Source organism: Lissotriton helveticus, chromosome 3_1 (genome assembly GCF_964261635.1).
Source record: "Lissotriton helveticus chromosome 3_1, aLisHel1.1, whole genome shotgun sequence".
In the NCBI taxonomy this organism is placed as follows: Eukaryota; Metazoa; Chordata; class Amphibia; order Caudata; family Salamandridae; genus Lissotriton; species Lissotriton helveticus.
This window is the reverse complement of record NC_136061.1, coordinates 1964761919-1964775632: the sequence shown is the minus strand read 5'-3', so window position 1 is coordinate 1964775632 and position 13714 is coordinate 1964761919. Positions and strand designations below refer to the sequence as shown.

Sequence of the window (13714 nt, the reverse complement as noted above, 5' to 3'; positions counted from 1 at the left end):
GCAAGAGAGCAGCGATTATCAAACCAGCACCAGCAATGGTTCTATTTCTGCTCCCGACTGGTCGTAGCAGGGTCTGCCTAATTTTCTGGTCTAAAATTTCGTAGTGGCCTAACATTTCAGGCCCCCATGGTCTGACAAACAGTGCAAAAATAATTCAAGATGCCACTTCCAATAGAGCAGCTAAAGTCGCCCCGGGCCTTTCAGATGCCATGCTAACCTTAGACCTTCGCTAGTATGCTGAACGATGGAGATATGCGAATCTGAAGGTGCCAGTTTAAGAAATGTCCCACAGCATAAGGAACATTGTAATCCCACCAATCAGTTGCAAAATTGTGCAATGCGAGAACGATGCTGGCAAGCTTAAGGTTACTAATACTTAATCTATAATCGAGCCCCTACCATGCCATCTAAAAGAGGTCGATGCGGTCCCATCATTACTGAATAATTTTACAAGATCGTGTTTGGCAATAAATCCGCCTAATTTCTCCCCTCAGCTATCTGTCTTACTTTTTCTTTCCTTTATCACTCCATGGGAATATATGCTTTTTCATTCGCTCTCCTCCGTGTGCTGCCTCCGGCCTCACATATTATCCACCACATGCTCTGTTGCTCCCGCCTCCCCCTTTCTCTAGCCAATTTGCCTGAAGAATAACATTCTCCACAAACGACTCACAGAAGGCGCAGAAGTGGCTGCGACTGACCAGGTGTGAATCAGGCAACTTGTGACATTCACTCTAAAGGTGGTGTGCAGTGTACCTTTGGTCTACTACAGGTCACTGCATCTGTTAAAGCGTGAATGTTCTTGCTGTTGCAGTTGATGACATAATGTCTGCACAGTAAAACTTATGTAGATGAAGCCCAGATTGCTTTTTAACTGCAAAATATCTTTGATAGTCTGTTTAGCCGCTGTAATGTTTATTGCAATCCACTTAACTCGATTATGTCCAATAGCTTTTTTAAAAGAAGTCCTACGAGAATTTGGATGAGAAAAAACCTGGTTTAGAACCCTCTACTTTATAACGTTATCACCTCTGCTCAATCGGCATGATTTCAACCAAAAAAAATCTAAGGTGGCAAAAATGGGTTTCTGCATTTCCGTGCAGATTCATAAAATGGGCCCACAAGTACTGACCATGAAAAAGCGTTGTCTACTTTTCTGCAACATATTCATTATATCAAAAAATACCCTTACTATATTCCTAAAACCATCATTGAAAATGTGAACTTGACTCTCAATGGATTCCTCTCCTTCATTTCCTCAGAGTGATCCACTTCTTACCTTACAGACGCATACACGTCTGCCTTAATCTCCATTACTGTATTTCTGTAAATGACTCACACACAAGTTCATAGATCGCAAGTTCTCCTTCTTTAAAACGCTATCCCTGCAACCTAACAATACAGAATCTCTGCCAGCCTATCCATTCATCAAACCAATCATTTGCATGAATCCACACCTCCTCTAGCAATCACACCTAACTCCCTTTAATTTAATCTACACAAAGAAAGGAAAGTAAATGCACAGAATGGTTTCCTGAGAGCACATGACCAACACCCATAACCAACAATAACCATTGGATTAACCACTAGCCTTAGGTTTCAGTGTAGGGTGCTACTCACCGTACAGCACTTCAAAGCCTCGTCAGGTGTAGTTAGTGCTGAATTAAAATACAATATAATAAGCACAGAGTCGGTATCACAGACTCTTGATAAATGCACAAAGGCAAACATGATCACAACATTGTCCAATACAGTTCACCAATGGGCTATATATATATATATATATATATATATATATATATATATATATAAATGGATATATATATCCTGCTTTTACTGCCAATCCAGAATTATAAATGAACATGTATTGTTTCATTTTTTTTTTATTTTTTTTTTTTAAATGGTACGACACGGCGTTAATGGCACTTTAATTTACAAACTGCTTAACTGCACCACCTACTTACCAAAGAATCGAAATCCTTATTCTCCTCATTAGTGTAGAGAGATGGGAAAGGTCGCAGGACTGAGTCACGTTTGTAGCTCTGTAAGGCAGAGACAAAGAAGCTACATCGCAGATCAGCAGCAAGAATATCTCTTGCAAGGATTTCTTCCAGCTTCTCGTGAACAACACTTGCGTGGTTTGAGGGCTGCATTCCCTACCTGTTGAGAGACATATATGTCAGTTCACTTGAAAAAAGAATACAAAATGATCAGCCAAAAGGGAACGTGTGACAAAACAAAAGCGCTGGATTCATCCTATCACTTGGCACTAGGATTAAACCTGCAATGAAATGTCAGCCTTTCTCATAGGTACGATTCAGAAAAGGGGGTGGTGATGAACAGAGTGTCTGAATTAAGCAGACCACTCTTACCCAGTCCAAAGATCAGGGCTTGATCCATCACCGTTATTTAGCTCACTGCCCCATCCCAGCTCAGAACCTGGCTATATGCAAATTAGTCTGTCCCTGGCCCAGTGCATCATGGGAACAGGGCAGACCAAACTACCAAGCCAATTCTTCACCAGAAAGGAGACAAGCTACCGGGGACCGGTTTCTGGCATTTCAGCCTCGTCGGCCCGGCTTGCTTGAATCCTGATGGAGCAGTGAGCAAGGGACTCATGTCTGAGTATACCCTGCCACACCTATAGTGGCCAAAAACGATTCAGAAAAGGGGGTGGTGATGAACAGAGTGTCTGAATTAAGCAGACCACTCTTACCCAGTCCAAAGATCAGGGCTTGATCCATCACCGTTATTTAGGACACTGCCCCATCCCAGCTCAGAACCTGGCTATATGCAAATTAGTCTGTCCCTGGCCCAGTGCATCATGGGAACAGGGCAGACCAAACTACCAAGCCAATTCTTCACCAGAAAGGAGACAAGCTACCGGGGACCGGTTTCTGGCATTTCAGCCTCGTCGGCCCGGCTTGCTTGAATCCTGATGGAGCAGTGAGCAAGGGACTCATGTCTGAGTATACCCTGCCACACCTATAGTGGCCAAAAACGATTCAGAAAAGGGGGTGGTGATGAACAGAGTGTCTGAATTAAGCAGACCACTCTTACCCAGTCCAAAGATCAGGGCTTGATCCATCACCGTTATTTAGCTCACTGCCCCATCCCAGCTCAGAACCTGGCTATATGCAAATTAGTCTGTCCCTGGCCCAGTGCATCATGGGAACAGGGCAGACCAAACTACCAAGCCAATTCTTCACCAGAAAGGAGACAAGCTACCGGGGACCGGTTTCTGGCATTTCAGCCTCGTCGGCCCGGCTTGCTTGAATCCTGATGGAGCAGTGAGCAAGGGACTCATGTCTGAGTATACCCTGCCACACCTATAGTGGCCAAAAACGATTCAGAAAAGGGGGTGGTGATGAACAGAGTGTCTGAATTAAGAAGACCACTCTTACCCAGTCCAAAGATCAGGGCTTGATCCATCACCGTTATTTAGCTCACTGCCCCATCCCAGCTCAGAACCTGATAGGTACAGCAGCAAACATAATGCTAGTGTTAGAAGTGTATTACACTTTACAATGAAAATAAAGGATTGTTCCTGCAAAGGACACGGAGAACGCAGAAATGAGAGGGGGTATGCAATCTGCATACTAATGTGAAGTGAAACAATGTGGAAACTTCACATCAGAGGCAAAATATTATCGTTATACACGACTGTTACTGTAATGGAGAAGACTGTTTGAAGCCCGTTAAGTTTACTGAGAATTCGCAGTCCTCTGAATTTTAATGTAAAGTTATGATTTGGTCAGCACGTTTTCCCCAGAAGATACTCGTGACTTTAATATGGCTGGAATGTGTGTTGGGGCGAGACTATAAATGTCTTCTGGGAGTAGACACAGAAAGGGGCTGTGGGAGACCACCGGGCCAAACTGGTGGTGAAGTTGTCAGACTGGAAAAGGGGAAAACTTTGGAAACCAATATGAAGTCAGTGAGGCGTAAATGCACATATCTATTTACAAACTTCATTGTATGCGGGAGGGAGGATTAAGGGCAGGCTGAGGGGCGTTATTGTTAAGTCGGACATTGCAGCGTTCTTTGTGACCAGATAGCGTGTTTCCTCACACTCGAGACCTTTTCCACCCGAATGTCCCCAGCGTCAGTGACCACGTACCCTTTACCTACTGTAAGATGATTGCCACATATTTAGCGCTACATTGTGCCATAGAGATATTGACATTGACTAAGTTCCAAGTGTAAGGACGCAATTACCTACGCATAAACCTTTCTCCTCAAATATTTGCCCTAAACTCCTACTGCCTGCACCCCAAGCACTCTTAGACGCCATCTCCTGTGTCAAGAGAGTGCTTGCTGTTAGTTGGGGGCTTCTCTGTGGTAAGTTTCCACACGTTTAGCGTTCTCTGTGGGCAAAGTTGATTTCAATGAAATACCTGTGTATTGTGTGTGGGGGGGGGGTGCTCCCACATAAGGATATTTTAAGAAGCAAAGCGCCGTTTTGCGCGAGCTTGTGAAGAGCGAAAAGTGTTTAAGTGAGGCGAAATTTGACAAATAAGAAGGCGTAGGAGTGGGTCTATGGTAAACAGCTGCAAGGTTAGAAACCTATTATTCGAGGAGTTTTGATGTCAGGGGACAAAAGAGTTGTTTGAACTGCACGCAATTTCTCACGAAAGTATTAAAGGTTTTGCGGCGAGAGGATGCGCGAAACGTTGAAAGCGAGAATGTAATTTCATAAGAGAGTGGCAACGCTGCCAAATTTACTAGGTTCTTACATACCTAGTTAGTCCAGCCCCGTTTTTTTAAAGAATGATTATAGTTTAATGTATTTCACCCAAAACTACAAGTCCCAGAATTCTAAGAAAAACACAGGACTAGCCCAACTACTCACGTATGGACCTGAGGAATTTAACAGGTATGCCTTAAAGAGCATATTTCGAGAGCTTTTCACGCTAACCCTTTAGAATCTCGAGCGCGAGCCTTACCTATCGTCTCCTGACCGACCACCTCAAATATCCGATTATCTTTAGTTTGATTCCGACTTTATATGTGTAAACGTTGGGAGGTTATAAGAGAACTGATTATAAACTCTTTGACAGACTAACCTGTAGTAGGAAGGTCTTTGTGGTAGTACTTTCCAGGGCGCTCTGCTATTGGTTACGAAAAATGTCCCGCCTCCAATCGACGCCCACTTATCCCAGAGGAAACCTTGCAGCTCCGAATGACAAGCTTATCCTATAGCTGCACCGGAAGAGGCACTTTTGCTCCGGAAATCGTGGCCCAGCAGTACGCGAGCCGGCAACCCGCAGGGATGAGTCACTAGTCACTACTGTCCGCAGAAGCAAGTGGCAAAGCTTTGACTCAGGAATATACCCTTTCGGATCCTCGAGGAACCTTCTTCTCGTGCAGAAAGGCTAGCCAAAGCGTAGCTCATAGGGTGTTCTGGCTTGTGCGTTCCCCGACATACTAAGGGTGTTTAAGAACTTCATGAACGTTTTTCTGCAAACTGGTACACATCTATCCTACTAAGCTCGCTTGCGTTTTTTTTATTTTATTTATTTAATGCGATTTTATGTAGCGCAAACTTTACCCGAAGATGTCAGAGCGCTTTACATAAGAACCAGTTGCGATACATAAGGATTTAGGATTACATTTATGTAGATGTTCACTGGGTTCTGATTTCCTCCAAACGTTACAACATTGGTCTTTTATTTAAGGTTGCAATTCATACGTGGAAACACTTTGCAATACCTGGCGGGAGAATTTAATTTCCACGTGAATTGCATTACAGTGGACGACGTTTTAAGAGGTCGAAAGCTAAAATAGCATCACATTTATCTTATGAAACAAGAGTCTGGTATGTGTAGGGAGCCATCGGTCCCTACATCGTATGATGCTCACATAATATGCAACTCTGCAGCCGGACACAGCTGAGGGGATAAATAAATGGGAGCACACCGCCCAAGTGTCCCAGGTTCATGTCCAAGTGTTTACTTTAAAATGTGGGTCTCGTACTGGTTTTATGTAGTGATGACACCGGACAACGGGAAGCAAACTAATGATTTATTCTTAACCACTTGCGCGCTAGCGGTTTTCCCACTGTGCGCTGGATTTTTCAAAAAGCTGCGTTTCATGACGACCTCAGCTCGTCAGCGTACGAGCGCCGTAGCTGATGACGAGCTGAGCTCTTCATCAGCATCGAAGGGGTTAAGCAGTCGACAGTAGCACGAAGCGTGATCCCACCATCTCCAGCAGTGGACTGGACTGTGGCTCGAGCTGTGGGAGCCGACCTGTAGGGGACTCTTGGCTGTGGAGGAGTGCTGCAACCGGGATCTAGTGGAGCCGCGAAGAAGCCGGCGCGGTGTGTTGGGCCGCTGTGGAGGTGCAGGCCCCTCGAGCGCTAGCGGGAGCGGCCGGCTTGGAGTGACGCATCTACACTCGGCCGAGGGACGCGGCCGCGGTGGCAGCGAAGACCCTCCCCGCCGTGTGACTTTGGCGGCCACTGGAGGACCGTGACTTGGGACCCCCCGCGGCTGGTGGAGTGGTTGACGGGGGAGCTGCGGCGAGCAGGCCGGGTGGTGGCGCATTGGCGGAGCGCCCTTCCTCGACCCTCAAGTGTCCTCCTGTGTTGACCGGGGCTACGGTCCACGCTTCAGGGGACAAGTGGACTTTGCTTCCACCGGGGGTCAGCGGTTGGAGGCCCTTGCAGCTGGCGGGAGGACTGTTGGCCAGCAGAGCTGAGCGGTGGGGCGCGGGAGGAGTGCCCCCCCCATCCTGTGTGGCACCAGTACCGGAGTGCGCCCTTGAGTGACGGCAGTTGAGGAGGGCGACGACACTGGAGCACCAGTGTGTGCTGTAGAGGGCACGGAACCGACCCCCCGCGACACCTGTTGCCGGGAAGCTGGAGAGACAGCGCGAGTGGCGGCCTGTACTGCCAGGGGCCGGTGTGGCGAAGATGTGGGGATGACAGACTGTGTGGTTGGGGACGCGGCACGACCGGAATTACCTGGCCCCTGCTGGTGAGTGGTCCCCTGAACTGCCTGCTTGCGATTGTGGTTGTCCTGCGGAGGAGTGCTCTGCGCGTTGGTGCCCGGCTGACGTAAGGTGGTACCAGCATATTGCCCGTGCCGACGCCCGGGCCGAGATGGTCTGCCACTGTGAACGCCCGGTTGACGGCCATCCTAGACGGTCGCTGGGATCTGAACTATGGGAAAACCGCGGCCGAATCCTGGGACGGCGCCCTCTGACCCCGGCGAGGGACTACCAGAGAGTCAGGATCGAGATCCGTCTGGGGCGCCGGCGGCAGGGCTTCAGCAGCAGCAGATGGACCAAATATTGCAGGCCATTTCGGACACGAGGGACGCACTGCGTAATGATATAGCACAGGTGTTGACGTGTTTGGGGCTGCTGCGTCAAAACCACGGAACTCACCTTGGAGGTGTTGGAGCCGGCCCAAAAGGCGACCGATGCGACCATTAGAGACTTGTTGCGAAGAGTGCAGCAATGTGGAAAAGAGAGCTGAGGATGCCGAAGGGTGCAATCGGCGCAATAACATACGGGTGGTGGGCCTATCCGAAAAAGTTGAAGGAGACAGTATGATTACCTATTTGGAAGCCTGGCTGCGCGATGTGGTAGCTTCTGATGGTTTGTCACAGTTCTATACGTTGGGGCGGGCTCATCGGGTGCTGGCCCGCCCGCCGGCTCTTGGCCGACCCCCTCGCCCTGTGGTGGCGCGCCTATTGCACTTCAAAGACCGTGACGCCATCCTGCAGAAAGCACGGGCAGCGGGCCCCTATCGGGTGGAAAATGCCTCTGTCTCCATTTATCCTGATTACTCCTATGAGGTTCAGCGCAGTCGTTCTTCATTCCTGGCGGTCAAGAAGGCCCTCAGCAATGAGGGCATACAGTATTCTCTCCTGTTCCCGGCCTGCCTGAAAGTGATGGTCGATGGCAAGGCGTCCTTCTATAACACGCCGGATGATGCATGGCACTGGATGGAGACGTACCGATCTGGGACTGATGGGTCTAGGGGGAAGGAGAAAACAACAGAGACCCAACCGAGGACCCGCAGAGGCCGTCGGCTCAGGAAACAAGCTGCGTCTGGCCGGACGCGGTCGACGTCGCAGACTGACTTGGAGCGACGGGCGGCCCTTCTGGCTTTCTCCATCATATCGGGAGCGACTGCTACTGCTTCGTTGGCGGACTCAGGTTCTCAGCGGGGATCCGATGAGTTGGTGTTGGAGGACGGCTCCCGGAACATGCCTCATGTCACTCCGGGGACTGCTGATGGCCTCCTGGACGAATGGACACATCTGGTTCTGATGAACACGTAGTAAGGGGGTGTAATCCTGGTCACTGTAAGGGGTGGGAGGGCGCGGCTGTGGACCTGGAGACGGTGGCGGAGGGTTTGATCCACTATGTCGTTGTCTAGAGAGTTGGGAGCAGTGGTTGCTTGGTTGGGGGGCTCCTCTGGGACGGGGCGACACTGAAGGGGATTCCACACTTGAGGCTGAGCGCGGACGGAAGGGCGGTGAGATCGTTGTCCAGCTTGTCCAGGTGTAGGGCCACCCCCTCGACCTCACGCTAGTTGTGAGACTCTGGTAGCTACCAGAGAGTTCCTGTTATTTGGGAGTGGGTTTGGATGGGTAACTACGGTTTAGAACCTGTTCTGGGGAGGGAAGGGGAGGGATGGGGGTTTGTTGGGGAAGTTTTGGGCTCAAGGGGACTGTCAGTGTGCCTGCTAGGCTCGGAGGGAGATTGCTCTTTTGCATACTCCGATATGGGGACCCGACTTGAGTTGAAATGTATCACCTGGAATGTGCGGGGGCTGAACTCCATGACGAAACGTTACAAGGGGCATGCATATTTAGTACGGTGGGGGGATTCAGGTGGCCTTTTTGCAGGAAACCCACATTGATCAAGCTGAGGGGCTGGCACTACAACGTAGATTTATTTATTTATTTATGGGTTTCTATAGCGCTGGAATCGACTCCAACCGGAGTATCTCTGCGCTGTGATACCAGATAGAGTCCAACACTATGCAGATGAGAGAATGGGTCTAGATTTTATCGGTGAATAGCAGAGTTTTGAGTTGCTTCCTAAACTTTAAATGATCTGTGCAGAGCCTAAGCCTAGATGGAGGGGCCAACTGTTTTATACCACCTACTCTGCACATGCAAGGAGAACTTTGGTCTGGGTGAGGTCAGGTGTTCCCTTCCAACCTTTGACTACAGTGGTGGACCCAGAGGGGAGGTTTGTGGCAGTACTGGGGCTAGATGGGAGAGATGTGGCACTGTGTAGTGTGTATGCCCCGAATGTTGATCAGTCCGCTTTCTTCTCACTATTATCTGGTAAGCTGGCGTCATTCCTGACGGGCACGGTGTTTTTGGGGGGTGATTTTAACTCAATCACTGACACAGACTTAGACCGGTCTCATCCCCCGTTGGCGGAGTCTGCGGTTCTCCGACTGGTGAAGGTGAGACGCGAGTGGCAGAGCACCTGGGGTTTAGTTGATGCCTGGCGGACACACCATCCCGCGGCTAGGGATTACTCGTTTTATTCAGTACCGCATGATTTACACGTGCAACTCGACAGTATCTTGTGCTCCCCGGGAGCTCAGGAGCTGACTTGTCATAGTGAGTATTTGGCGAAGACCATCTCTGATCACAACCCTTGCTTGATAGGGGTACGGTGGTCCAGGCAACGACAGGCGATCCCCACATGGCGCTTGAACCCTGTGACACTGGAGGACCCAGTTTTTAGTGCTGAGGTCCGGGATGGCATCGCGCATTACTTCGCGGAGAATTCTGGATCGGCATTGAGTAGGGCCCACGAATGGGACGCTTTTAAAGCGGTGGTGCGAGGAGTGTGCATCTCGTCCACAGCGGGAGCTCGCAAAACATTACTGCGTGACATAGAGCGGGAGGAGGCTCTCCTGCGTCCAGCTGAGAAGGATAGTCACACAAATACTGGAGGGGAGGAAGCTGTTATTGCGGCGCGTGAAAAAGTGGCCGCTCAAATTGAACGGTTACGCTGCTTTGCTTAGAGGTAATACTCGGTGCGGGCCCACGCAGAGAGAGACAGGGTGGGATCCTTGTTGGCGTGGCTGGCTAATCCAGCACCACGGGGTACTCCGATTTTGTCACTGACTACGGTAGATGGGGACCTAGTACACTCGCAGGAGGAGATTAATGCGCAGTTTTTGGTCTACTACACATCCCTCTACCGAAGCACGATGCATGAGCTGCCAGACGGCGTCAATGACTTTCTCTCGGCAGCGCAACTCCCATGGTTGGATCCTGCACAAGGGGACAAACTGGGAGAGGCAATATCGTTAGGATAGATCCGTACAGCGTTCAAGCATATGTCTAGGCGGAAGACACCGGGGGCTGATGGCCTCCCGGTGGAGTTTTATGTGGCATATGTGGACCTCCTCACACCGCACTTGCCTTCAGTGTACAGTGAGGCCTGGGAAGTGGGTAGGCTGCCGTCGACCACCAGGGAGGCGATTATAGTGCCGTTGTTGAAGCGAGGTGGGGATCCCTGCTCCCGATCGGCATATCGGCCGCTTTCAATGCTCACAGTGGATTACAAAATCCTGAGTAGGATTCTTGCAACGCGTCTGTTGGAACACATGTGCACTCTGGTACACCCGGATCAAGCGGGTTTCATTCCCACCAGGAACACAGCGACGTGTATATGTTGGTTTGTTTGGGTGATGGGTGATGAACACGATGCGGTGGTTTTATCGGTCGACATTGAGACGGCCTTTGGCAGTGTGGAATGGCCATATCTGTTTCAAGTGCTGAGGATATTTGGTCTTGGGGATCAGTTTGTTAGGTGGACCCAACTGTTATACGATTCTGCTACGGCTAGGGTTCGTACAGGGCTGTTAGAAGGGGCGATCCCCGAGGGCCAGGATATGCTCTTCCGACCACTCCGTGACCCACCACTCCCAAGAATACTGCCGAGTCTTAACGTGAGGTCCTCGCCCAGGAGGGCTTCGGGTCTAGGATCGTACACACTGAGCTCACACCACACTTATGAACGGACACCACACCGTGGATTTCAATAAGCAAGTTCTTTATCACACAGTAGAGATTTAGGCAAAATGAACACGTATTTACAAGCGATCAAGGGATCGTAAAGTCTCAGTGGTAAGGAGTAGGGAAGCGGGACAGTCTCAGTATTAGGCCAGTACGAAGCGTACCCTGCGCACAGCTCTCAATCCTCAAGCCGGGCGATACGGAAGATGGAGGTCATACTGGCTGCTCCACTCACTGCTTCTCGAACCAGGTCGTGTTGGTAGCGTCGATGGTCCAGCCGGACCAGAGTACTCCTCGAGCTGTAACGAGGTCAGCAGGGCTCGATCCGGAGTGAACAGAGTGACTGTCAGTTCTTGAGGAGCAGCGACCACGTCAGCAGGGCTCAGGGTGTTCAACGAATGTCCTTAGAGTTCAAGGATGAGCCGCTACGAGGTCAGCAGGGCTCCGAGGTTCCAATTCCTTCTCCAGGAGAATGAGCCGCGACAGCGTCAGCAGGGCTCGATAAGTTTCAAGGTTCAGTCTTCTCCCCAAGAGTTGAGCCACGATCAGATCAGCAGTCTCTCTTGTCCAGGATACAACTGCCCGCTAGTTCTTGAGCGGGCCTTGATATAGCGCAGTGGCCCTTTGATGTCCAGACCCTCGCAGGCGGAGATCTCATGCCTCGGGGCTGGTCGTCGGAGTGTTCCGTTGGCTGGCCCTTTGATCCTTTAGAAGATGCGTCCAGGAATTCCCAGACGCCCAGCAGGGTCTGGAGCCAGCTCTCGGGGAGGCCAGAGGTGCGATCGAAACCAGCCCACAGTGGAAGGCCAGAGGTGTGAGAGAAACCAGTCTCCCAGGGGAGGCCGGAGGTGCAATTGAAACTCCTTAGTCTTATCTCACTCAGGAAGCCCTCTACCCCCCAGCCGGGCATGGCGCGTCTGAAGCCTAAGTTTCGCTGGGGCAGGGGTCAGGCAAGGCCTAGGGAGTCAGGGACCTCGGGAAGGGTAATGGCGGCCGGTGGCCCTGTGGGGTGATGCAGGTTCTGGGCGCCCGGCACCGGGAAGTGGGATGGCGGAATGCGGGGATGGTCGTCCGTTGGTAGGGTCGTGTAGGGAGTGGGGCGGACAGGGAACGGGACGACCAGGGTTTTTTGGGTGCAGAGCTAGGCTAACGGGGTGCTGAGGAACGGGGGGAACCACGCCTCGAGGCCAGGTCCAACAAGGGCCTACCATCTCAGCGGCTTATCGGGTTGGGAGGGGCACCCGGCAGGGCTGCTCCTTATTGCCGTTATTGTTTGCACTGGCAATTGAACCGCTGGCGGCGCATGCTAGACTGGGACGATCTTACGAAGGCCTATCGCTACGAGGGGAGATCCATTACATCTCCCTGTACGCGGACGATTTATTGCTGTATTTAGCGGATGCGGATGACTCTCTGCGGGGTGCCAGAGTCCAGCTTCGGGAGTTCGGTGATCTCTCGGGGTTAAGGGTGAATTGGGGTAAGACCTGTTTGTTCCCTTTGGCTCCGGGGGGTGAGGTGCCTCTAACGGTGGGGGATTTGCGTTGGGAACCTCAATGCTTACTTTACCTGGGTGCCCGCATTTACCACACTCAGCCCGACCACTTGGAAGGCAATGTGGGAGGGGCGATGAGGGGACTTCGGAGCAGCATGGAGTCTGGCGAACTCTTCCCCTGTCGGTGGCTGGGAGGGCAGCGCTGCTGAAAATTGTGGCGCTTCCACGTTTGTTCTACTTTTTTCGTACGCTGCCTGTGTGGATTCCGGCGTCCTTCTTTCAGAAGCTCAGCGTCTTGACTACAGAGTTTATCTGGGGCTCGGGTAGAAGGCGGGTCGCACTAAATACCCTGATGCGACCGATAGCAGAAGGGGGACTAGCGGTCTCCGATTTTGAATGGTACTATCTGGCGGCGCAATTACAGTGGCTCACGCAGGCGGTGGCTCGGGAGTTTAGGGGCCCGGAAGGGCCACAGGGTAGAGTGATCCCCCGGCATGTACTGTCATTTATAGTTCTTCAACAGAAGATCAGTCTTGACCAGCTTACTCTTGAGGAGCGCACTCTCCGTTCATGCTGGAACAGGAGCCAGAAACAAGCAGGGTTTCCCTGTCCCTATGCTCCGGAGATTCCTCTGGGCATGTGCACAGATCTTCCGCATGGAGGGGACTGGTCTGGGAGGAGCTTGGGGTCCACATGATGGGGGATTTATACAGGGACGGGGCTCTGTTATCATTGCAAGACTTCCAGAGCACTTTCAAGTTACCACGGGGAGACTACTTGTTGCACACTGCCTTAATGGCAGGAATTCAACGGCAGTGGAAGATGGGGTTATTGGAGCCCCCAACATCGTTGGGCTGCCAATATGTAACCATGGCAGCTGGTACGTTTAAGGCTATCACGTGCCTCTACAGGCGACTGTCGACCGAGCGGCTTCCATCCCTTGATGCTCTAAAAGGCAAATGGGAGGCAGATATTGGTAGACCTATACCGGAGACGATGTGGCCACACTTACTGCGGTGTACTTGGAAGGGCACACGCAATGTCAGGTTTCAATTAGTTCAATTCTTTACATTACATAGGGCCTACCTGACGCCAGTTCAAATCCTACAGTATTTCGGGGGTTCCCACTCACCGTGCCCAAGGTGTAATACCGATGGAGCTGATTTCAGTCATATGTTCTGATCTTGTGCGGGGCTGGGGTCCTACTGGGAAGAGG

General features: G+C 51.1%; 1 protein-coding gene across 2 annotated transcripts in view; it reads right to left on the bottom strand.

Annotated features, from left to right (window-relative positions):
- The window catches only part of PARP16 (poly(ADP-ribose) polymerase family member 16), a 207690-nt gene extending 202500 nt beyond the window's left edge, over positions 1-5190 (bottom strand). Inside the window, exons 1-2 of one of the 2 annotated variants that reach the window (XM_078683072.1) lie at positions 5067-5190; positions 1965-2160 (exon numbers count right to left, since the gene is read on the bottom strand). In XM_078683072.1, the coding sequence (XP_078539198.1) occupies positions 1965-2153 (189 nt within the window). In that variant the 5' untranslated portion in view covers positions 2154-2160; positions 5067-5190. Of the gene's footprint in view, positions 1-1964; positions 2161-4946; positions 5043-5066 lie in introns of those variants that run through there. The other variant, XM_078683071.1, reaches the window with a different exon arrangement.
- Between the last annotated feature and the right edge of the window lie 8524 nt (positions 5191-13714).